Here is a 27633-nt window from a genome sequence, read left to right on the forward strand (position 1 = left end):
TTCCAATATGTGCTTTCTCTCTAGAGCTCTGCATTTAGTTCAGATTTTACTCGCAGGCTGAAGGGCTGACATGATAAGTGGAGAGTGTTCAAAACTTTACAGTTTGGTATGAATCAGGGTTTGTGACAGCTGGGATTAATATGACTTCATATGGAATGCACTGACAGGCACAATAGCCGACAGGCTAAAGCGTTGGACTTCCAATCTGAGGAACCCAGGTTCTTGGTAATGGTGCCTGGTGGGAAAAGGGTGGAGATTTTTCCAATGTCCCAGGTCAACATATGTGCAGACTTGCTTGTGCCTGAACCCCCTTCATGTGTATACGCAAGCAGAAGATCAAATGCACACGTTAAAGATCCTGTAATCCATGTCAGCGTTATGGAAAACAGAACATACCCAGCATGCACACCCCAAAAAACAGAGTATGGCTGCCTACAAGGTGGGGTAAAAACGGTCATATACATAAAAGCCCACTCATGTACATGGGAGTTGCAGCCCACGAACAAAGAAGAAGAGTTTCAGTTTCAGTTTCAGTGGCTCAAGGAGGCGTCACTGCGTTCGGACAAATCCATATACGCTACACCACATCTGCCAAGCAGATGCCTGACCAGCGGCGTAGCCCAACGCGCTTAGTCAGGCCTTGAAAAAGAAGAAGAAGAATATGGAATGAATCACAAACACATGATACACTGATGTTCTTTGAAAACCATGTTAAACTCCTCTCCAGACTCACCAAGGGGATCATGAAACTCTGAGTCATCTCCAGGAAGTGGCGACGAAGGATGGCGTTCTGTGCCTCCACTGGCCGCTTGGACTGTGTGCCCTGAAATAGTCACCACCGCTGTTGTTGTCATGGGTTCCCTTCCTCAACATCAGTGTGTCAGATTCCTGATTTGATGTTCTGTTTATTGAACTTGAGCTGCAACTGTTATTGTATGTTCTTTTTACAGAACTTGAGCAACAGCTGTCATCATGTTTTAAGTGTGTTTTTGATTTTTTTTTTTTTTTTTTTTTAGTACAACTTCAGTGATAGCTGTCATCGTCTCTTCTTTTTTTCTTTTCCTTTTTTTTTTTAAAACTTTTTTTATATTTTTTTATAGAACTTGAGTTACAACTGTTATCATCCATTCGTTAAACTCACTCCGGACGAATAGTTTTCTCCCTTGCTTTCCCCTGCAGACGACCCATTTGTTAGGGTTAGTAAAAAAAATCATAAAAAATACAAAACACAAAGTAACTGAATGAAACTCCCTGTATTTGACCCACTTACCCCTCTCCTCACTTCGTGTGTATGCCCATCTCCCTCCCTCTCTTTCACAGCCCTCAGAAGCTGAGTCAGTAACTTCTTGCTGGTAGCTTTCTTCACTGCAGATACTTTATTCAACATCTTCATCATCATCCTTGATGTCGAAACCTTCAGTCTGAAGCATTTCAATCACTTTAGCAACAGTAAAAAGCCGCTGTCGTGATCTAGTTTGCTCTAAAAATTTCCACTTGTATCGCCTGCGATGCCATTTTCGATTCATATGCAGATTAGCTGTCATGTGGGGTACCAAGGTCAACAGCTCGCCAGTGAGTGTATTAGTATAGTTACGGAACCTCACGAAGAAACTTTCCATTCGACCCTTGACAAGTTCACAATGCCTGGTGTAGGTGCGATTTTTATGCTACCCCATGAGGAAAACGTGGAAAAAAATTTAATTGTCGAAACCGCTATAGCATTCTGTCATCCGGAATGCTACCTTACATCAGGAATGCTATAGCTTTCCATCATCCAGAGTAAGTTAATAGAACTTGAGCTACAGTTTAAATCATCTGTTCTTTCTATAGAACTTGAGCTGCAGCTGTTATCTATAGAACTTGGGCTATAGCTATCATCACCTGTTCTTTTTACAGAACTTGAGATACAGCGATCATCATCATGTTCTTTTTTCTTTTTTTTTTTGCCACCAGTGATTGTTGCAGAATATCAAATGTTCAGCATACAATGATTAGAATTACTTCTAAAATACATTTCAAATTACATTTTTAGAATAACTGGAATAAACTGCAAAAGTACAGACAGAAAATCTCACAAGACTTCAAAAGAATTAAATAAATGTTTTTATTTATGGACAAAATCCATTTTATATCAGGATATATGTGGTGACCTTTTTGAGGGGCGTTTGGAGGAGAAGGATTAACAAACACAGAAAGGACAGACATGGAATTAAAGTGAAGTTCTGATACCTTCATGAGCCGCTTCAGAATCATCTTGTCTTTTGCCAGAAATGTTTTGAACTGGGTGTAGACACCTGTACATGTTAAAAACACCATTAGCATACCAGGTGTGTGATGCTAAAAATATCAAAATGAACAGCTTTTCGTGATTATATTTCAGCAATACTCTAACACGGTAAAAAATATCAATTACATAATTAAAGAAACGTTTAAAATGTTGAACAGTGTTCACACCACTGCTTCACACATAAATATGCTATACATGTCAATTGTTATTTTCAAAGTTTTTAGCATCACAATTCTTTCACTGAAATTGATTTGTTCTACACTGTGTTTCATGTGTCTGTTACATTTATAATAACAATATTGCATAATAACAAAATGATTGAGACATATCAATATTTTTTACATAACTAAAAAACATATTCATGACATCATTCTAAATTTAATTCATTCTCTCAGTAACACACAGCTTAATACAAATGTCACATTAAACAGACAATATTACCGAAACATACTGTCCTGGACAACTTGTACAGATCTTTTGACAGGGTATCTCCACACTAACAGACACACACACCAACCCTAATACATTCTCAAAAAAAACACTACAGATATATCTTTTTCTGTTAACAAAGAACTAATGCCAGAATATTCTAAGGTGCTTCAGAATCAAGAATACCTGTACCAGTGCTTTAATGATCTGATTGAAAATATGCATGTCACTAATGAACAAAATTCTATGTATGTACGTATGCAAAATCAAACAGATCCATTAAAGACAGCATGGAGTATTATTCATGAAAGAAAATTATCATAATCACTGCACAAGCCAAAGTTTTTGTGAATTAACAGTGAGAAGTGAGTCAGGTTAAGTGCAGTGCTCTGTGTACTTCAGCTTGATGAATCTAATCAAATTATGTTGCTTATCATCCAGCCCACAATGACACTTGTCACTTTATACATTCACACAAATTCACCACATATTAAAGTCACTGAGCCAACAATTCAAGTGAGGAAGACTACAAGAAGAACACCACGTAAAATATCCCCCGAATACATATCAAGACAGCCAGCAAGTCACCACAGCAACTCAAAGCAACAGCAACATTCATAACTGTTCATTGTATAACTGTCTTCAAGCTTTCAGCTTTTGAAATGCTGAACTAAGTTATGAAATACATGCAATATACAAGTTAATGTAATAACAGTAAAATTCACAGGTACAGTGTGTGAATTCAAATAGTTACAGAAATGCATGTGTGAAATTAAACAGTAGTTTCAGAATAAATACATCTCAGAACACCATACATGTATGTGAAAAGCAAAGATTAGGTTCACTTTCAGAACATTATATCAGGACAACATAAAGAAGCCATGCACACTGGATTAGGTCCAAATACATACACAATAGACGTTCATTCATATGCCTTAATCATACAACTGGAAAGAAAACAAAAATATCAGCTTCAAAATGATAAAATAAATAATGCAGCCTACAATTCAAACCATCCCAGAACTGAACAAAACTGAAATGAGAAAAGAAAAAAACAAAGAGAGAGACAATACTACTTGCAGTACGCAGGTGTGTCTAGAATGGAAAAGAAGAAAACATGTCGATAAGAAATTGAACAGAACACTGAATGATCAGCTGGGTCGTCGCAAGGACATCAATGTGCAGCAGAACCATGTTCAAGACCAAACCTTGAAGACATTGACTGCACCCTCTTTACCTGGTCCGGTTTTCCAGTTATAGTTCACTCCATGGAAAAATAAATGAGAAACTGAATGAATATACAGCGCAGTTGCTTAAACCCACAAAGCAAAATATTTGTGCATACAGCTGCACCATTATTTGCATGCGTTAATGATTAATAAAGAATGTGTTTCCAGCTGCTGGCTCAGAACTGGAGGTAACTGTTTTCTGAAGATTCTGATGCCACTTCTTACTACCTTGAAAAATTATAATAAGAAAATTAAAATAAAATAACTTACAAAAACTGCTTGATACATTTTATAAGTTTATTCATAATATTATGAATGTGTTCCAGATGTGTGTGTGCAAGTATACATTCAAGCATGCACATTCACACATGCACACACACACACACACACACACAGAGAAAAGTACAGCTACATCTACAGGGAGAGATTAGTGACGAACAGCTAACATGCACTACTCTTCACCAACATATAACACACCTTTGGACTCTGAAACCAAATGTTACAAACAGGATCTAACGACACTGCCCAAGACACACTACACAAGTACAAAACACATTCTAAACTGGTCAATGCTCACAAAATCTACCTGAACACAGACCACAAGAAAAACAGGACATTTCATATAAGGATGTTTAGAAACAGTGTAGCTGAGGATGAAAAACCTGTGCACTTAAATAACACTTTTTGTCATTTGAAAAACAGATTTGCAAAGAAGCTTATAGAAATTTGCGTGTGAGGAAAGATGACAGTACAGCACTGACAATATACATTTCGCTCACAGTACCTGTGGTCCACTGGATTATCAGTTATCATTGTTGCTTATCGTCCAGCTGACCCCACACTTCTTCAAGGAAGAGGGCTTTTAATTATGCCGGACTGAATCAAGTATGTATGGCAGGAGATCTACAAAGCGCATAGAGAGAGCTAGTGTGTGTGTGTGTGTGTGTGTGTGAGAGAGAGAGAGAAATTTGAAACTTTGCTGCTGCCCAACAAGAAGTTGACTCTATTACTGACAGATCCTGAATCAGTTGATAATTAGTAAGAAGAGAGTCACACAAAACCACAAAGACACATTGGTAAGAAGAGAGTTAAACAAAATAATGAAAGCACATCAGTGAGAAGAGAATTAACTCTTTCACCACCACAGGCAACTTTTGTTGACTCAACAGTGCACCGCCGCCATAGGCGACTGTTGTTGACATCAAGAGGTCATGTTGATAAGGCAGTTTTTCACATTGTAACAAAGCTTGACAGCTGCTGCTAGGTTGCCACCAATAGAACAATGACTAACCTTTGCCCCCTGATCAAGTTTGAAGTGAACAAGTCCATTGTGTCATTTTGAGATGAACCGAAGCCTGTGACTGATAGCATCATTTCTAAAATATCTGGCGCTGGGGAGTGTTTTTCACACAGAAACTTGGCGGTGAAAGAGTTAAACAAAACCATAAACGCACACTGGTAAGAAGAGAGTTAAAACAAAATCACAAACGCACAATGGTAAAAAAAAGAGTTAAAGAAAGTCACATACACACATTGGTAAGGAGAGATTTACAAACACACACACACACACACACACACACACACACACACAAAGAATTGCAAACACATATTGGTAAGAAGAGAGCCACACAAACCACAGACAGGCATCAGTGACAGGTGGGTTGCACAAATGGCAAGATGACCAGCACACCAAAAGGTCTAGGTCTACGTTAAGCCACACATTATCAGCAGGAACAGTGCTGGTGACAGCGAGTTCAGAGAAAGGGGAGGGGGGGGGGTGTTAGGAAGGAAGGGGTGACCACGGCAACCAAAAGGAGAGCTCAGCACAGCCACAAGGATGGGAAAGGCTACAAAAAACTGACCTGGTTTTGAGTCCAGTGTCTTTAGAGAGGCAGCTTTCTTTAATTTGTTCAGAGGTTTAGGTGAGCTACCTTCATAACAGAATATAAAGCAAAAAGTTAAGTTTCAGATTCCCTCATTATTGTCAATTCATATCAAGGTGTTTAGTCAAAGGTGGAGGAACCTTTGCTGTTTACACAAAGAGATGGGACTATGAAAACAAAATAAGTATGTGCAGTCATCTGTTAGCTGTTACAAAAACGTTAAGAAGTATCTAAATCAAGGCTGGATTTGAAGCTGCTATAGTTACTTAAATGCTTTTATTATCAAATAAAGGTTTCATTAGGAAATAAAAGAAACTACTTGTAAAATAAAACTAACCAACCAGACACCATGGAAACATATCAATCATGCAGTATTAGGCTGAAGATCCTTTTCGAATAGGTTCGCTGACGACGCATCTTTCAACACCATTTTATTGGACATCCACCCAGAATGCCACTGTAGCAAAAATGGGATGAGGCAGGGAAACTGATAAAATGCATCAGCAGTGATTTGCGAGGAGAAAAGGAGAAGAGAATAAGTTTACATGAGTAACACATTTTCTTGTCCTCAAACTTTACTTTTCAGCACTTTTTCTTTATCAAATCTATAGGCATTAATCTGCAGTTTCAGTTTGTTAGTGAAAAGTGACATACATGTATCATTCTCCACCGTACAAGCGTGAGTGTGAGTATTGTGAGTGTGTGTGTGTGACTGAGTGCATGCATATATGTTTGTATATTTGTATTTCTATGGATGTGTGCGTATTTTTTGCATGTGAAATACCCACAAATCAACGCAGACACACAGACACAGACACAATGAAGGCACTTTCAAATCAGAGAAAGTTAACAGCAACATCTGGGGGAAAGGGAGGCAATAATTTAGACAAAATTTAAACAAACACTGTTAAAAACACTTTGAAAATCAACTCAAGTTGCATTATTTTCCTTAGAAACATCAAGTTGGCACATGATCCAACAAATACTTTGCTTGCTTGTCTGATTTTATTCAACCAACAAAACCTGAAAAAAAACAAAAAAAACCCAACAATAGGTTGTGGCTAACAGCCGTCATCTGACCTCATGGTCATGTCATAGTCATGACACTTTATCCCTTTTCAGATGTATGCACATATGTGCAAACATGAATACATGCATACAAACAAGCATATGTGCACACACAGACACAGACACGCACACACACACACACAGACTGAGACACACACACACACACACACAGACAGGCAGACAGACAGACACACAGAGACAGACAGACAGACAGACGAACACACGCACACACACACACTCTCTCTCTCTCTCTCTCTCACACACACACACTACAGAAAAAACACACACATAACCCTTGAAAAAAAAGAAAAGAGGACAGTACCAGGAAAAAATGATGTTGTGAATCTAGTTTCCTTGATACAGTGGTTAGCATCACAAATGAATGGTTAGGAGGCTGCTGGTTCCATTCCTCTCAATAGTGTCAATACAGTTATATCATTTTCCCTGCCCCCTGCATTTTCTGGTTCCTCCCCACAGCTGGGTGTGCTGTGGACTCCAGAGGGAAGACTGGGACCAAACAGTCAGGGCTCGTCTGTATTTCTTGGGTGTGTGTGAGTGCGCTGCTCAGATCTGTTGACCAACACTGTGTAAACTCCCCACCCCTCCCCGCCCACCAACCCCATCCAAACTTCTCTGATTTATCATTATTATCATTGTTATAGTTAAAATTTTGTCTATATATACCACACAAACAGCATCATACAGATATGGAACAGAATCACTTGATGATGTGGAAAACAAAAAAACACATCCAAGATAAACATAACACCAGTTTCATTCAGTTGATTGTTTAATTCCTTTTTCTTTCTCATGGACTTTTCTCTTCAAAGCTAATAGTAAATAAACGAAACTTTCATTTACATATTTGCACAGTGTCAAACACACTTGTATACATACAGCTCAATAACACAACATTCAAGCTATCTTGGTCACACTTTTACAGGTACAATTTCAATTTTCAGCTTCCTTGACAGCAAAACACAAAAAAAGAGAGATCAACTGTTTCTATTTAGTCCTATCTTTACAGAAAAAAGGGGGGGGGGGGGGGGGAGAAGAATTTTCTTAACCACATCCAAGCACTGGCTACACTGCATACAGGGTAACAGCACAGTAAAATATCATCATACATTGCACATTTTTCTACAAACTTAGAAACAGGCAGATCTGTTTGCTGGTAATAAAAACAAGATAAAATTATCACTTCCAGTGTTCATCTGCTCCACTTACTAAAACTAACAGTATATTACATTCTGCTAGCTAACCTAAAATGAATAAAAACTAGTTGTACATCACTTCTGAAGAAAAAAGAAACTATAAATAATTTCAAGAAGCAAGCAAGCTAGCTTTACACTGCTGGAGATATATTACCGTACCAACAAGGAAAACACTGCATGGGAGGGCACCCAGTTTCGTATAGACAAAACAAAGCAAGCAAGGAAAATATCTCAATAGAGAAGACATCTACCTTTATAACCATACTTACCAAAGCCCCCCATTTCTCCGATGCGAATGATGTGAGGCCAGTGCTGCAGAGTTTTGGCAAAGAAAGGATTTGTGACGCCCAGGATCACCGGTGGTCTGAAAATTAAACATAATGCTGCGTGTAAAACCACATGTGAAATCATACCACCCCATGAAAAAACAACACCGCATGTAATCTTAACACCACATGAAAAAACACCACCACAATCTATCTTAACACCATCTGAAAAAGCAACAATTTTTCTTTTTTCAACTGTCCATGCATTAAGTTTCATAGAAGTCCACATTTCACTTGGCTCATGAGAGATTTCAGAAAGAAAAAATCCTGTCACTCAGTTTCTCAATGATCAGAAGATTTAAGTTATCAACCGTACAAATAACTAAAAAGGAAACAAACCTCAACAAAAGGAAACAATGACCTCAAACACTGTTCCAGGTACACACACACACACACACACACAAACAAACAAACAAAAAACACACCACCACCAAAATGACATGAACAAGCAAACAAAGTGAAATGAAAGCAACCCCCCACTCCCCTCTCCCAGTGAACTTACGGAGCTTGCGTTCTGGTGGTGAATTCCTTGAACTCACTGTCATGTATGGTGAAGTATGGTCTGAAGTCATTACAGTACTTCAGAGGTGCTATCATGCTGCAAAGAGGTATCAAATAATTAACGCCTGCAACAGGTAAAACATACTGCATTAACACCTTCAAGATTCATGAGTGATAACCACTTAATTGGATCAAGCAATAATTACATAAAAAAAAGTATGGGTATGCGTATGGGTATGGGTAAAAAAATATAAATATCAGTTTCTCTGAATCCAAGGAGTTCATTGTCATGATTAATCTTAGACTGAAATGGATTAATCATTGTATACTGAATCCAGTTCAAGATGAGGTTTATTGTTATTCTCCCTCTCTCTCTCTTGCAAGCAGTGTTCATCTAGATATCTTTAGTCAACAGTTTGCTATTAACTCATTGAGCCCTGTGTCCAAACATTGCTCTGGCATTCAGATTCATCTCATTAAAACAGTTTTCATGTTCCTCCTTATGCATAAACTGCAGAAAAATTGAATTATCTTCAATAGTATTTCCGGGCGTGTCCACATAAAATTAGGAGCAAAAACTGTAAATTTTCTGCTTTTTTTCTGCATCATTTCCTTTGTGTGTGCTGTGCTTGACTATGTGTGTATGCATGTGTATGTGTACATAAATACATCCATGTGTATAAATGTATTTGTGCGTATGTGTGGTGGGTAGCTAACATGTACATATGCATGTTGAAATGTATGTATGCATTGTGTGTGTGTGTGTGTGTGTGTGTGTGTGTGTGTGTGTGTGTGTGTAGTTTCTAGTCATATTCTGGTGTGTGTACATAACATTAATGTAATGTGTCATGTAAGCAAAAGCGTTTTTTGTAAAGCACCTAGAGCAGATTTCGGGATAGTGTGCTATATAAGTATCCATTATTATGATCAGTATCATTTGTCTTCTTCTTCTTCTTCTTCTGCGTTCACTCGTATGCACACAAGTGGGCTTTTACGTGTATGACCATTTTTACCCCGCCATGTAGGCAGCCATACTCCGTTTTCGGGGGTGAATGCTGGGTATGTTCTTGTTTCCATAACCCACCGAACGCTGACATGGATTACAGGATCTTTAACGTGCGTATTTGATCTTCTGCTTGCATATACACACGAAGGGGGTTCAGGCACTAGCAGGTCTGCACATATGTTGACCTGAGAGATCGGAAAAATCTCCACCCTTTACCCACCAGGCGCCGTCACCATGATTCGAACCCGGGACCCTCAGACTGACAGTCCAACGCTTTAACCACTCGGCTATTGCGCCCGTCATTATCATTTGTCAACATGGCATGAAAGTTTTCAGAAGCTGTAAACTCCCCAGGGTTCAATGGGTTAATACGCCCATACCTTCATGTGACAAGACCTTGGTCAGAGACAGAGAAGACCGAGTGTGAAGTCCGGTATAAACTCACTTGACTAGGGCTTGAACACAGGCACAGGTGACTGACGGTGATGCTGCCATGACTACAATAGGCTGCAACAACCAACAGGTACACTTTTACACACACAACACCTTCACTGTATGAAGCCACACAGGTAGGCATATATATCATTATCTATTCATAGTCAGATTAACAATTTATTGCACACACACACACACAAACACACCAACACACAAACACAGACCCTCATTCACACTAACATTCATCCAATCACTTCTGTATGTGAAATGGAGCTAACACGTTGACAAACACATCCTTTAAAAAATAGATATTCTAACTTTGCTTAGTTTCTTCAAGGAACCATCAGTTATTCACACTACACCCACATCTGTAAAGCCAACTCATGAAAATTTAAATGAATAAATAAATAAACAGACAAAAAAAAAAAAAAAAAAGAAAATCAAAAAGGGAGAAAAGAAGAACTGGGCAAAAGTGCAAAGCAGAAATTATGCAGAAAGCTTGCATACTGATAACACCTTGTGAACCTGTTTAAGATCTGTCCTGGCGAATGTTTCATATTCCCAGTGTGTTTGTTGAGATATGTTTCAGTTTGTGTGAGTCTGTGATCTCAATGCACAGCATACATGCGAACTCTGTATTTCTCTGTTGTATTTTTCTGTACATAGAATTCATCGTTTATTAAATATATTGTGGTATTTCAATACCCATCTATTTCTTTAACACACACACACACACACACACACACACACACACACACATGCAAAAAATAATCAAAAATAAAGTTTATTCTTCAAGTATGTGCTTACCTCACCCAAAAGGACTAGTTCCCACAGCAGTTGAACATGAGGTAGAATGCTCTGAAATGCACTGCAACCAAAAGCAAAGACACCTCAACATTAACACACATTGCGCTCAATGAGTCTAATTTCAAAATGCATGCACACACACATGCTAACCTTGTCTAGATGAAAATCATTGTATCTGTAGTCCAAGCAGTCAAAACAGAGGGCCACTCCATTCACAAAAAATACAATTTCAAGACTAATCAGACAGGCGCAACAGCCAAGTGGTCAAAGCATTGGACTTTTAATCTGAGGGTCCTCAGTTCGAATCCTAGTCAAGACACCTGGTGGGTAAAGGGTGGAGGTTTTTCCGATCTCCCAAGTCCACAGATGTGCAGACCTGCTACTGCCCGAACCCCCTTCGTGTGTATACCCATGCAGAAGACCAAATACATAAATGAAAGATACCGTAATCCATATCAGGGTTGGGAGGTTTGTGGAAACAAGAACATACCCAGCATGCAACCCCCCCAGCAGCCCCTCCCTAACCCCCACTCCAAAAATGGAGTGTGACTGACTACAAGGCAGGGGTGAAAACAGTCATATAAATGAAAGCCCACACATGTATATGAGTCAACGTGACAGTCGCAGCCCACCAATGAAGAAAAAGAAGACAACTAATCAATGATGTTATGTAGGATAAAGTATTAGTGACAAATCTCCCTCTTAAAACATGCACATGTTGTTCATAGCCAAGCAAACCACAAAGGCTATATATATATATCCAAAAACAATAAAAACCACAAAACACTCTAAGAACATCAACATGGTTGGTAACTATAGTGTAATCAAACCAGTCTCCCCAAAAAACAAACAACTGGACACAGATCTCAACCTCATAAGCATGTGTCCAACACATGTGCAGTATGATGCAGTAAACCTAAGCGCAATTTCAAGGGTAGATGGTTAAAACAATATGAACATGCAACAGAAGCTAGGAGGCAACCTGAATCCCCCCCCCCCCCCCCCCCCCCCCCCACACACACACACACCCACCCCCGACAACCCCCCCACACATCCCCCAAAATAAAAAAAACTCCACAGGAAAAAAAGAAAAGAAAAAACTATCCACACCGGCTGGATTTAAAAGAGAACAGAGAACAAACAAACAAAATATAAAAACGAATAAATGAAACACCTTGGCATTAAACAGCAATGTATCAAGGAAAAGAAAAGTCTTACCTGTAGATGTCCACTTCATGGAGAGAAGGGAGTATGCTGTGGGCAGGGATTGTATGCTGCAAGAAACAGCACATACCATCACTCACTTCAAACACTAAACTTCTTTTTCTTGCTCCTTGGAGATATCACAAACAAAACAAACTCTGCCTCATAATAAACACAGAGAGAGAGAGGTTCCTGCACTCACTTACACTTGAGTGTGCGCACACACACACACACACACGCATGCTTGCATACACGTATACATGCCTGCACATGTGTGCTCCCACACACATGCTTGCACAAATGTACATAAGCCTGCACACATTTGTGAACACAAACGCTTACGTCAAATAGACTATCCAGCAAAAAAAGTATTCAAAAAGAATATACCACACAAATTTTCTATGGCACAAGCAAAAATAAAAAAGATTTACTGACAAAGATCCTTTATAAAGTCATTTGTAAGAAGACTTCCATGAGAGAAAATCTATAATGCACAACAAAAGGGACAGCAAAGAACTGAAAACAAAAAAGATATATACCATAACAGATCATCTGCAAGACAAGGGAAAGCAAGACCAAAGCAAGGAAATACAGGCATGTCATACTGTAAGTTCTTTTTTTCACAACAGAGAGACAGAAAGAAAGTTCTTCCCATTAAAACTTTCACATTCCTTTCAGAATACAATATGATCCACTACCAGTAAGATTCTTTTCAGAATGCAATGAGATCTACTATAACTAAGAAAAAAAACTTGCTTTTTTCTTTTGCCTGTGTGTGTGTGTGTGTGTGTCTGTATGTGTGCGATTGCACACATATCCACTTGAGTATTTGTGCACTGGAAATAATGCCACGCTCATATAAGCTAAGGCAGCATGTATTAAATGCATGAAAAAAAACCACAAAAAAAGAACAACTGTACATTTCATCCAACTGTATTGGAAAACTTTTTTTTTTTACAACAGATTTCATCCTTTAATCTCAATTTGCTCACTTTACTTTTGTGTGCATCTGCACATACGCTTTGATCATGATTTAACTCTTCATAAACATGACATCCTCTTATGTGGAAACTTAACAATACATATTTTCAGGACGATTTTCCAAAATATGTACAAAATGTTAAAGAACCCATTATGTGTTGCTTCTGACAAAAGCAAACAGAGAATACAAGAGGAAAGTGGCAAACAACACTGGAATATTCTGGTTAAACAGCACATCAGCTTGTAAACATCACCCACTGATTTTAATTCAATCAAGAAGCAAAAATAAGCCACAGCTGATATATAAGCCACAAACAAAGAAAACAGAAGTATAAATGCAGGCATCAGTACTTCACTGATGATCAAGCCAGCCACACATTCAAAGACATCAATTTTTGATTTATCTTGTAATTAATAATTTTGTAAAGATGCTCCATAATTAACAATGTGACAGGCACAATAGCCGAATTGTTAAAGCACTGGACATTCAATCCCAGGGTCTCGGGTTCGAATCTCAGTAACGATGCCTGGTGGGTAAAGAGTGGAAAGTTTGCTGATCTTCCAGGTCAATATATGTGCAGACCAGCTAGTGCCTGAACCCCCTTCGTGCGTATACGCAAGCAGAAGATCAAATACGCACGTTAAAGATCCTGTAATCCATGTCAGCATTCGGTGGGTTATGGTAACAAGAACATACCCTGCATGCACACCCACGAAAACGGAAGATGGCTGCCTACATGGTGTAAAAACGGTCATACACGTAAAAGCCCACTCATGTACGTATGAGTGAACATGGGAGTTACATCCCACAAACACAGAAGAAGAAGAAGAAGATTTACAATGTCTCTGGGCACATAATTTGGAAAGGACAGTATTTGATATATCTATAATGTCTAGAAGATTTTTAAAAATCTCAATGCAAACAGGGTCCTCCAACTCTGGACTTCAACAACTGGATCAACTCAATTTTAAACCTCGTCAATGTCCATCTTTTTTTTAGTGGAAATTTTTCATTCAATCTTCATCTACTCAAAGGCAGGTAGACAATGTAAAAAAATGTCATATAAAGTACAGCTTTAGTTGAAAAATATCTTGACAAAGATCATGACAGTTAATTATCATCTTTAAAGCATGAATCATATGACTGAAACTGAATTTCTAACGCAAAAATCATTGACCTCTCAAACGTTAATTGTGTTTTGTCTATGCATTGCTCCAATGAGAAATTTTACTAGTGGTAAGTTTGATTTTAAAGCAAGATCTCTTATGAAAATGGCTGCCCACATATTCTGTGTGGACTATGCATTAACTTTCAACCAGCAGTGTAGAACTGAGGCTTGTTGTGATGTCAATAATATGTTAAATCATTAAATTTACAATAGGCCCAAAATAGGTTAAACTGTAAACGTTCCAGTCTGATTAAAAAAGAAACTGAGAATGGTATTCAACCAGAAATATATTCATAATGAATACCTGCTTTCTGTGTTGGTCTTGTTCATAACCTATTCAATAAACAAGCAAAATAAACCCCATTGAAAACCCATTCACTTCCCAAGCAAACAAAACAAAAAGAAATGAACAAGCAATCAACAGCCCCAGAGCAGAGCATCACACATCAACCTGAATTGGCGACATCAACCATACCAATGTGAGTAATTACTTTACTAATCTAACAGCTTCTGGAACATGACAGACTGCTTGAGCTTGTCAGTTACAAACATAAGGAGCGAATGAGTCAGAGGGACAATACTGTAGGGACACAGCCACGTCTAACAACAGTAACTGCTGGAAGTATCACACAATGAGACAATGACAATATCACCTGAGATTTCTCTGTGTAAACATGTGCTCAGAAAACTGCTTTGAAAATAACCGAATGGTACAGAGCACATTTGAAAAGGAGAGCTCTGCTTCTTGCTTTATCCTGTCAAAATGATTTGTCTAAATGTACCTTTTTCTTGTTAATGTGGATGCATAATGCACTGACTTTCACAGTTTCTTTTCTGTTCTTCATGCACTTTCTCCCAAAAGATTCCTCAAACCCAGTTTCACTAATTGACGGGTTATGGAAAAGCACAGCAAGTATTTCAAATAGATATACTTCCCGAAGCAGTAGTGGATAATATATGAGTTCCAGCACTACCAGTGGATATATATAAGTTCCAGTACTGGATATATCATTTCTGGTACTACCAGTGGATATGTAAGTTCCAGTACTGTCAGTGGAGGTATGAGTTCCAGTACTACCAGTGGATACTGAAGCTCCAGTGCTACCAATAGATATATACAAGTTAGTTCTGGTACATGTACAAATTAGGAAATACCTTGCAAGCCAGTTATAGCAAAATCTGAAGGTAAGTTAGTTCCTGTACTACCAGCTGACATGTTATTTTCAGGACTAGCAGTAAGCAAGTTAGTTGCAGTATTATAAGAGGTCGTGTTACTTCAAATTCAATTAAAAAATATTAAGACAAAATTTTTCTTTTGGCTCATTTCAAAGGTTGAGCCTCCAGTCAGTAACAGAGTCACACCCCCTTCTAGCGCTGCTAAATGGATACATCAGTTTCAGTACAATGCTACTGGTAAACATTGAACAGTGTTTTGGCTGATAGCTAACATATAAACACTGAACAGTGTTTAGACTGATAGCAAGCTAACATATATTAGTTCCAGTAACCTAGAGTACTCATTACTTCATGCACTACTGCCGAACTAAAGGAGGTATCTCAACTTCAAGCACTGTCTGTCTCTGAATTAAAGTAAATATCTCGACTTCAAGCACTGTTAGTGTTAGTTTCTGAACTCAGATAAATATCTCAACTTCAAGCACTGTTAGTCTCTGAACTACAAGCAAATATCTCAACCTCAAGCACTGTTAGTCTTTGAACTACAAGTAGACATCTCAACTTCAAGCACAGTTAGTCTCTGAACTACAAGTAAATATCTCAACTTCAAACACCGTTAATCTCTGAACTACAAGCAAATATCTCAACTTCAAGCACAGTTAGTCTCTGAACTACAAGTAAATATCTCAACTTCAAACACCGTTAATCTCTGAACTACAAGCAAATATCTCAACTTCAAGTACCGTTAGTCTCTGAACTACAAGTAGACATTTCAACTTCAAGCACTGTTAGCCTCTGAACTAAAGTAGGTATCTCAGCTTAGCACTGTCAGTCTCTAAACTAAGCCAGATATCTCAACTTCAAGCACTGTTAGTCTCTCTACAAGCAGACATGTAAACCTCAAGCACTGTTAGTTTCTCTAAAAGCAGGTATCTCAACTTGAAGCACTGTTCCTAGTGTTAGCTTCTGGACTAAAAACAGATGTCTAAACTTCAAGCACTACAAGCAGATATGTTAGTCTCTGTCTGTGAACCACAAGAAGACGCCTTACAGCGTTCTGGCTGATAGCTCACCGTGCTCTGGATCCTGGCCTGTGTGGACCCCGTGACTTTATCAGAGCGATTGGGCACTCTCACCTACATCACCCAACACGCCAACACCACCACGGGGGCAACACCACCACAACACAGGAAAAAAAGAAAGAAAAAAAAAGAAAAAGAAAAAAAACAAGCTGCACTCAAAACTGAAAACATAGCAAAACTAAAAGCCCACTTCACAACAAAAGGGGATAAATTCATATTACGCTGCAGGAACTATCACCAGTCCACAAGCAACATTCAATGTTTAAGAAAAATGACCAGAAAAGAAGAAGAATAAAAAGAAGAAGGAGAAGAGGAGGAAGAAGAAGAAGAAAAAGAAGAAGACCTCAAACATCAAAACAAAAATTTATTATTGTCTTCGATACTGATTTGTCTTTGGTAAAATTTGTAAGACAAGAGAGGCAAGGCCTTCAAGACTCACTTGTGATACACTTAAAAATTTTTTTGTTAAACTGTGTTCTGTATTTGTTATTATAAAGCTTCGGGTTAAAAAAAAAAAAAGAAAAAAAAAAGGTCTGAGCAGATTCAAACCCAGCATGTTCGGGTAGAAAGAAATTGTCTTACTCACTGCACTGTTACATATCCACAAATGATGTTCAAAAATTAATATCTAAGCATGCTTTTTTAAGGGTGATAAATCGATTGCGGTATTCCAAGTGATAATGCTGTTTAAGTCATATCATTTTGGTGTATCTTGGGCATTTAAAAATTCTTTAAGGGCAATAAAGAATTCTTTATAGTCTGTGGTAAAGGAGACGTGGCTATCGCAACAATCACGCTGCAACATTTAGCCGTTTTTCTCTGGATCCAGATAGATGTACAAGTTTAGTTACACCCACCAGGAAAGTACAACACGGTCGATTCAATTTCTCTTTTTTGTTCATTCTAGTTAACTGAGTATCCACTTTAAAAGATTCATATGCAGTAAACACATTGATGATGTAGTCTGTGTCACTGTATGTGTTCTGTCCAGAATTTGTATTTCTTTCCATTTAATTGCGAACAAGAAAATTGATGTCACACCGTCACTCACTAAGCATAGCCAATGCGACTGCAACTGGGATGCGATTATTTGGTGTTTTTGGAATACTGGAAATGGCCTCAACGAAATAAACCGTTAATTATACAGGAAACATGGCTTAATTCAGGATCCTTCCAAACTCTTATTGGTATGGCTGTAAAGATTTTTTTTCCTATGATTTTTAAGCCAAAGTTGGTATTGCTGGACAAAGTATTTCCAGAGAAAATGGCAATGTTAAAGTTTACCATGGACACACAGACAGACAGACACACATACACACACAGACAACCGAACACCGAGTTAAAACACAGACTCACTTTGTTTACACAAGTGAGTCAATAATGCATTGAAAATGCAAAGAAAATCTCAAACATCATATGATAATGCATTGGTAACACAAAGAAAATCTCAAACATCAAAACAAAAAGTAACTACTGAATTTGAAATCAATTTGTCCTCGATAGGTGTTGTATGATAATGCACTGATAATGCAACACTTCATAAATAACAACATTCAGAACTATTTAGAAGTGTCTACAGCACAGTACTGAGTACTCTAGATAACATTATTATCAATTAATTCAAATTCATTAACTTTATGAACATTTAGTAAGAAAATGAAACTGTGTTAAAAGTGTTGAAATTTTCTAGCTATGTTTAATATTTACATACTCATACTGCTACATTATCAATAAGCAAGGAAAAGTAACTGGAAAGACAGATAAGGTTGTAAGAAATTCACATGCATGAATGCATACCAACACAAACAAAAAACGAGTACACATATACATGCACAAACGCGGACTTTTTAACACTGATCAACGTCACCCATTTCAATGCAAATATAACACACTCAATAAGAACTGTGTTCTACAAAATAAAAAAAGATAAATGTTTCTGATCTTTAAATTAGGTACAAAGCAAAATCTAAATGAGGCTGATTATCGAAAAAGAAACAAATGACAAATAATATCACAACACACACTGTGCTTAGTGGATGCCTGCATCTAAAAAAAGAACAGAGATTAAATAAAACTGATACAGGAACAAAAGCAAGCGCAAAGGAAAGCAAGACTGAAACAAAGCCCAAGAGACTCTACAAAACATCATCCAAGTAAATAAACATTTTCAATTTTTTCAGTTTATTCAAAACATAAATAAACAACCAAAAATTTCCCACAGGCACTGCACAAGAAAAAATGTAAGTGATCTCCCTACACACATAAACAAACACACACGAAGATGCTAATGCTCTTTTTTGCACAGCGCACACTCACACATCTACATGGGAATTTGCTGACCCAGTATTTGTCCACTCTCTCCTCTCTCGTCTTTCAGTTTCTCTCTCACACACATAAACACACACACACAAGATGGATACAACAGCTGAGTGGTTCAAGTGTTGAACTTTCAATCTTAGGGTCCATGATTCCCAGTTACACTGCCTTGTGGCTTAATGGTGGACACTTTTTCTGATCTCTAAGGTCAACAGATGTGCAGACCTGAATCCCCTTTGTGTTTACATGCATGCAGATCTGATTCACTTGTTAAAGATCCTGAAATCCATGTCAACAGGTGGTTTACAGAAATATTAACATACCCAGCATGGAAATCTCCGAAAATGGAGTGTGACCGCATACTGGCAGGGCGAAAATAGTTATAGTATGTAAAAACCCACTCATACATACGAGTGAACAAGGGAGTCACACACATACACGCAACACAAACACACCATGCATTCACACAGTCTGAAACACACACACAAATTCAAAATAACAGTGTGACTGTTCTGTTCACAGATTCATGCAAAAGCACACCTGGTGCACCCCACAAGCACTTACCTGTATGACGGTACCCATGATTGGCAAATTCAGGGTGTCGCCTGGCACAGGACATGGCCACTGATCAATGTCATGACAGGCTGAAACCAGATTTTTTTCACATGTTGTGTTAGTTACTTTTGATTTAAAACATGCATATTTGTTTTAGAATTTTTTTGTTTTTGTTTGTTTATTTTTGCCTGCTACTTTTATTTTCAAATATGCATGTTTGTTTGGAATTTTGCTTGTTTTTTTGTGTGTTTTTTTGCATACCTACAAGCATGGGATGGAGATGCTCAGGAATGGAAAGGTATACACTGCACACATGCTTACTAAGGAAATAAACATGTAGCCCTCAATCCACCAAACAATGCTTGGATTCAAAACATCTATTATCTAACCTCATATACCTGTCAAAACAACTTTGTAAAAATATAGATTATCTGTAACCATTTTTGTAAAAAATATCTATAATTATCAGTTTTATTAACAAGCACTTTTTGTCTTGGATTTGAAACATGAGCTTACTAAATGGCTGATGTTTGTTTACAAATGTTTTCTTCTTAGTATAGACTCCTTCTGTGTTCAACTTTCAAGGCCCCTTTGTTTGATTGTTCTTGTTGTTTATTGATTATGTGACAAAAATCATGGATGATTTCATTGTGTAAACTTTCAGCAAAATTACTCTTTATGGACCAATATTCAAAATATACCGATACCATATATAGCACATATTCATGAAGAATCAATACTGCATAGCGCATCTTACAATACCTGCTTCCAAGCTGGGCTCCCCATTGTCAAAATACTCTGGAGCCACAATACTGACGAGTTGGGAGAAGAGGGCCACAAAGGGCAGCTTGGTGATCAGCACTACTGACTGCAACACAGCAACACTTAAGACTGACCTATTTTCCATACACGGGTAAAACAAATCAATGTTTGACACGTGCAATCATTAAAATAAAATTAAAATAAGCTAAGAGCTGGGTAAGTCATGAGTAAGTTAAGAAAAGTATGTACATTAAAATATAATCACACACACACAAACACATATACACACACAGCACACGCACACACACACACAAATATATGTAGTTCTCCTCCTCCCATCTCTAACCTATAAACAATCATCCACTGGTTCCACAGCGACAGTCTGGGAAAAATGCCCTACAAACTGACCTTTCTTTAACAGTTTTCTTCTTTGGTTGAAATCAAATTCCCTTGCTTGCACAATGTATCAAACAAAGACAAGTGAGCAACTTCTGCTCTTTAAAGAAATACATTGTTGCTTTGTGCTTGCCATCAGTCTGTTAAATATGTCAAGAGAGAGAGTGAGAGTGAAAGAGAGACAGACAGAAAGAGAGAGAGACAGATACAGACCATGTATGTAAAAATCCACTCATACAAAAACAACAACAAACAAACAAAAAGAAGAGTTGCAACCTATGAATGCAAAAGACAATGAAAGGCTAAGAAGTAAGATTATGATTATTATTATTATTTAATTTTTTTCTTAAAGGTTATCATCTTAGAGGATGGAAGATATGCAAAATATTGATAATCATAACAAACAATTAAAGGTTATTGTCTTAGAGGATGGAAGATATGCAAAACATTGATAATCATAACAAGCAATTAAAGGTTATCATCTCAGAGGATGGAAGATATGCAAAACATTGATAAGCATAACAATTAAAGGTTAACATCTTAGAGGATGGAAGATATGCAAAACATTGATAATCATAACAAACAATTAAAGGTTATCATCTTAGAGGATGGAAGACATGCAAAACATTGATAATCATAACAAACAATTAAAGGTTATCGTCTTAGAGGATGGAAGACATGCAAAACATTGATAATCATAACAAACAATTAAAGGTTAAGATCTTAGAGGATGGAAGACATGCAAAACATAGATAATCATAACAAACAATTAAAGGTTATCATCTTAGAGGATGGAAGACATGCAAAACATAGATAATCATAACAAACAATTAAAGGTTATCATCTTAGAGGATGGAAGACATGCAAAACATAGATAATCATAACAAACAAACAAACAAAAAAGCAGCCTCGAATGGTTATTTTCTTTTATGGTCATCATGATACAAATACAGGCACCTTCTGAAAGTATCCTCTTCTGATGGCTCTGTCTTTGGTCTGTCGGAAGTACACAAATCCGTAGTAGAATGCTGTCTCACTCTGCAAGCACACACAATCGCAAATCATACCCAAACAAAAAATTAAGGTCAGAGCCTTACATTTGGGACAAGCTCCCTCTTTCACTTGGTCAAATCTTTGCACTCAGCTTGGCCTTTAACCTACCTCTTTCCAGCATAGCTCTGCCCTCACTTCCCTCTTTCAAGTCTACTGTTTCTCTAGCTTTCTATTCACATCTATTTTTTAAGTACTGTCTTTCGTCCCTCTAAATCAGTGCTATGAATTGTATAAATGAAAGCATTAAAGTACTTTGGTTTGTCTCTGGACCAGATTAAGTTCAATATAAACATTTTTATTATCATCATCATCATTATTGCCATCATCATTATTATACTGTCATTATCATTATTATTCATTATAAATAAAATCATTATTGTCATTAAGGACACACCATTTCAACAGCAAGCTTCAAATTGCTATGCAGAACACAACGGACTTCACTAGCAAATGTTACTGCCATTCCTCAAGAATCTGTTTCTCGCTTTTGTGAAAAAAACTTGGAAAGAAAAAAGTTTCACATAGTCACATGATAACTGATGTCAACCTACCTGTAACGACACAGGGCAGTCTCTGTTGTAGGAGTTGTGTGCCTTCACAGCTGGCTTCCTACCTGGGCACTGTCGTATACGGAAGTGAAACTGGGTGTCCCCCATGCACCCTGAAGCAAACAAACACCACAAACAGTCAGGCACCTGTGCATTCTGATCACATGCATTTCTAACTAAACAGTGTGTTGAATAAGCTTCAAACTATCAGAAATTGACAGTCTGTTCACTTTGCTTCCAGAAACATAGGGTTATGCATAATTTCTTGCAGTAATTAGCGTGCTATGATTGTTTAATCATCAGTCTCTGCAACTAAAAAGCTGCCTGGCAAACAGAAAGCACAAGCCAAAATAATGCCCGGCACTGAAGAGGTTAATATTTAGTCACCATTATACCTTTAAAACCTTTAACAATAATTATGACCTCCAAAGGTATAACCTGTATGATTTCTCAAGGTATAACTTGTGCTTGTCAACCTCCTTTAATTCACCTGTCAGAATGATTTATCTTATGAGCTCTTCTTTTTTTTCTTCTTTTTTTTTATATGAGCTAAATTTTGTGAGCTTGTTCATTTACATCATGCAAAATGAACAGTTTTTTTTCCCCCCAAATCAAGGATCTTTGATCCTAAGAGTCATGAAATATGAACCCAACACCTTGTTCAATATGGATTCTAATATCATTCTGGAGGAATATGTAAGGTATGAATCAATGTTCAAAATAACTATTAAATGCAAAGTTGTGCAGATGAAAATGTATTAGAAACTGCTGTGTCTCCAGTTTGTCACAACACCTTTAAATAATCCTCTTTCATTTTTTCAAATGTTAACTTACCAGAATTTGAGTCAGGGAATGACAGGTAGCATATGTTCATTTTCTGGAAAGAAAAAAGTGACAAGTTAGGACAGAGGCTTTCTAATTCAATCTTATCAAAATATTTAAACAGGTTGAAATGAATATAAAACAACATCTTTTCTTATCAATCAACCAATTTTATCAAAGCCGGACTGTTAATAATGTAACAATTTGGCTTGTCTGAAAAGATGTATTTGTGTGTGTGTGTGTGTGTGTGTGTGTGTGTGTGTGCGTGCATGTGCATGTGTGTGTGTGTGTGAAAGGAGAAGGGGAATGTCTGGTCTGTTGTTACTAGGGGACAAACAAGCTTGGCTAAAGGTTTGACTAGCCTGGTTCACATTGCTTGCAAACAAAAGGCAACACTTGAAAATGTCACTAGGATCACGCATACATGCGCACACACACACACACACACACAGAGAAAGTTCCACCCCTGTGTGGTCTTTTCAGACTGGCATTTCAGGCTATACACACTAACTGGCTGCATGCCCTACAGTGCAGCTCTTCTGGGCGACATGCCAGAGTGCTGAGCTTCCTGTTTTGCTAATTGCGGATGCTCAAAGATGCAGTTTCTGTCCTGCTGTTGCATACTGGAAATACAGATGGTACTTGCCAACACTGGCCCCCTTCCCTTTCCCTCCCCTCTACTTCCCCCCCACACACCCCTCACTTCTTTCTCCACTGTATATGCTTCCTGATTATATTCTTTCCTGGGCCCTTCTGATTTCTAGGCCTTTCTTACTGTCTTAGCAGAGAATATAAGAGAGGGAGAAAAGAGCGTATTAGACTTTATGATTGTTTTACACATGAAAGCACTGTTTATTATTCATTTCAGTCTAACAGTGGCCCAATTAATAGACAGTAATCACTAAACTTTCTAAAGTATAGAGTGTGTTTAAGATGTAAATCATAATCTTTGAAAACGAACAGAAACTGACAGGGGAAAAGCATTTTAAAAAAACAACAAAAAACACACACAGGCTGATAACATTATCCTGCTGTCAGTTGTAAATCTGAATCAGTGAATGTATCCTACTAAATATTCTTTCCAGGATCTTGATCTAACATGGACATGCAACACACTATTTTACAGAAAATCTCTAAACTGAAACTATCTGAAAGGAGTGGACACAGTATTTCATCCTGGCTAACCCATCCATAGTCAAGTTATGAACACACTACATCTGTGGCAGTTTTTCACCCTGCCTTTCCATGCTTCTCCTTGCTGAGGGAGATACAGAAGGTGATTCATTCATTCATATAAAGAGTAAACAGGGGACAAAGTGAACACCATTCTCCTTGATTATAAAAACAACTTTACAAAACCGAACACGCTGAGCAGTAAACAATTCCCACCAAATGTATTACTAATCAAGATCAAGTGACAATTCAACAACAAACATGATATCAAGCAGGAAACTGATGATAAACCAGACCATCACCAAGTCATAATATCTGTCTGTTTTCCTCACTCACCTCCTTATCAGACAGCTTGATGTGGCCAGGATAGATGAGCTGAAAAAAGAAAAAGGAAAATGGAACTGCTGAGTAGTGATAGAAAACAAGTGCAGGAAAACAACTCAATCTTCTGTTATTTTTGGAAATTATTTTGCAAATAATTATGGTTAGTGAAAAGAGGGTTGATTGGGGTAGAGGGTGACTGTGACATCATATTCTCAATTCTTATGAACTGCTGAAACGATCCTATCTGCTCAAGTGTAGGCTTAATAAAAAAAGAAAAAAAAAAGAAGCAAACACGAACCAATAAAGAAGCAGAATTCATTCTCTTTTTTAATAAATAATAATAATAATAATAATGGATACTTATATAGCACACTATCCAGAAATCTGCTCTAGGTGCTTTACAAAAACACTTTTGTTAACATAAAACATCATATCTATGTTACATACACACACCAAAATGTGACTACACACACACACACACACACACACACACACACACACGCACATACACACACACACGCTGCATACATACATTTTAACATACATGTGTATCTAACAGCTACTCTAACACATACGCACACATAGGCAGGCACAAACTTACATAAACACACGCACACGCACACACAATACACATTCATATACATGAATGTGACATAATGTGACACTGATGACAAGCATCATTTATCATTTGATGCTTTGTCAGTTTGTGCATATGTATGTGTGTGTGTGTGTGTGTGTGTGTGTGTGTGTGTGTGTGTGAGAGAGAGAGAGAGAGAGAGAGAGAGAGAGAGAGAGAGAGAGAGAGAGAGATCTATACATAAGGAAGATGATTGTTTTAACACCAATGAACAATCTGTGGGATTTTCATTTGTTCATACTGATCAAAGATAACCATAACCAAATCACAGCACTGATTAGTAAGAGTATTGCATATTCATATTATGCATTGATGTTGTGACTGAATTAACATTGAAAAAAATCAGTTACACTGGGCATGATCCAGGTTAAGGAGACAGAAAGACACCATTGAGTCTTCCAATTTTCTCAGTTCCTTTGTGCATGTTCATAAATTCAGTCTGTATAAATGCAAGCACTTTTTCAGTAGTTAATTACATCCCTGATGATCCTGTGCAGTATTTTGCATAATTATTTTCAAAAATTATAAATGCAGAGTGATGTGACATATATATATACCAATTACTTGACCTATGTTTAATGCTTATCTGGTTAATGTACACATCTTCTATATAATTAGGGCATACTTTGCTTGTATTTATTTGATCATGTTCACAGAGTGAATGAGAAAGGTTGAAAATATATTCATAAGAAACATGTGGAAGCTGATTGTGTCACCATGTATACAAGTATATAATGTTTCATCACACACATTATACACAGAAACACACTTACACTGACTGAGGAAGGAGTAAAATGCATTTGGTCAAAAAGGGAGTTCTGACACTACCAGGTCTGCACATTTCTTGACTCCAGAACTTGAAAAATCTCCAACTTCAGCCAATCACATATGCCTTCCCCTGAACCATGCCCCTCCCCCCACTTCCCCATCCAACTCAAGTCCTACAATCTCATCAAATACTTAATCATACTTTGAGATGGATGATGGACTGAGGCACAAGAGTGTGGAAAAGGAGAATTTAGAGTGCAGACTGACAGGTTCCATACCCACTCATATCCCATTCAGGAAAAGAAAAAGTTCAAACATTCCTACTACTTTTTTTTCCCCCTTTAACCAGTTTAGTGCCAGAGAATTTTGTTTTAAAACAAAAGTGCTCTCCCCTTGCCAGGGAATTTTGAGGATTTGGGGGTAATAAATTACAAAAAAATCTAGCATAAAAGCTATGGGCGATACAAAAAGAAAGTAAACATTTTTGTGAAGGAAAATGAGTGTAGATTATGCTTCTGGGCTTTTTTCCCCCAATTAGGTTGATAACCAAATTAGGTTGTAGATAAATGTTCAGGCATGTAAAGTCAAGGTAATAATTTTTGTACAACAAAAAAGTATATTTCCAAATTCCACCTCTACATAATGACATCTGTAAAGAAAAGAAACAAAATACTGCTAGAAATAGCATGCCTACTGTCAGATTATACCTGTAGAAGAAATTAAAACAGGCTATAAGTTTATAATTTTAAACAAATCACAGCTCGTGCAGACATGTAAGTAAATTACTGTCCTAACAAAGCTGGGTAAAGACAACGTAAAAGTTCAATCACGTTCTCAGAAACTGAGCTCACAAGCTTTTTGACAGCAAAAAGCATTTTCAAGTGAAAGGGAGAAGTTCTTTGATGACATTCACTCTCTTGAAGTTGCACGCAGGGCCGATTAAAATGTCTGCTGTGCATCTGGCTTGTCACCTCTTCAAACAAGTCAGCCATCTGATTCAGCGGAAAAAACCCCCATTAAAAACAAAAAGCATGTGTTTCACGTCCAATGCAAGTTCAACCCTGCGTTTCGTGAAAATCGAGGGGCATTGGCGGTTCTTGATTTCCTACAGTCTGTATTGAAATGCGAGTACACCCTTCCCAAAAGCCACACCCCCTTGATGACCTCTGTCTGGCATTCGACCTATTATCATCAATCACTCCTCTCCCTCTCCTCCTCTTTTTCCAACACTAGCTGCACGTGTTCTGTCAGTCACAGCCACTTGTTCAAAAACGCTGTCTGATTGGATGGACGATCTGAATTACCATCAAATGGGCTGTCAGTTTTATCACTGTCATTGTCAATCACCTTCGTTTTCAAACCAATCATCAGACAAGAGAGATCCTTCTCCATTGCGAAAGATGTCCATAATCACAAGCAGAGCTTTCAGAATTGTGTAAATCTGCTGACTGTGACTATTTGCTTTATTGGACAGTTTTCAATG

General features: G+C 37.7%; 1 protein-coding gene across 3 annotated transcripts in view; it reads right to left on the reverse strand.

Annotated features, from left to right (window-relative positions):
- The window catches only part of LOC143299410 (protein DENND6B-like), a 44791-nt gene that overhangs the window by 15251 nt on the left and 1907 nt on the right, over positions 1–27633 (reverse strand). The window contains exons 2-16 of one of the 3 annotated variants that reach the window (XM_076612592.1): positions 24758–24796; positions 23261–23303; positions 22430–22539; positions 21783–21863; positions 20430–20535; positions 19677–19756; positions 16788–16850; positions 12404–12459; positions 11186–11246; positions 10389–10450; positions 8939–9034; positions 8380–8474; positions 5808–5876; positions 2230–2294; positions 734–823 (exon numbers count right to left, since the gene is read on the reverse strand). In XM_076612592.1, coding sequence (XP_076468707.1) covers positions 734–823; positions 2230–2294; positions 5808–5876; positions 8380–8474; positions 8939–9034; positions 10389–10450; positions 11186–11246; positions 12404–12459; positions 16788–16850; positions 19677–19756; positions 20430–20535; positions 21783–21863; positions 22430–22539; positions 23261–23303; positions 24758–24796 — 1116 coding nt within the window. The remainder of the gene's footprint in view (positions 1–733; positions 824–2229; positions 2295–5807; positions 5877–8379; positions 8475–8938; positions 9035–10388; positions 10451–11185; positions 11247–12403; positions 12460–16787; positions 16851–19676; positions 19757–20429; positions 20536–21782; positions 21864–22429; positions 22540–23260; positions 23304–24757; positions 24797–27633) is intronic. The other 2 variants (XM_076612593.1, XM_076612594.1) reach the window with 2 other exon arrangements.

The sequence above is a fragment of the Babylonia areolata genome, chromosome 25, assembly GCF_041734735.1.
Source record: "Babylonia areolata isolate BAREFJ2019XMU chromosome 25, ASM4173473v1, whole genome shotgun sequence".
Taxonomy (NCBI): Eukaryota; Metazoa; Mollusca; class Gastropoda; order Neogastropoda; family Buccinidae; genus Babylonia; species Babylonia areolata.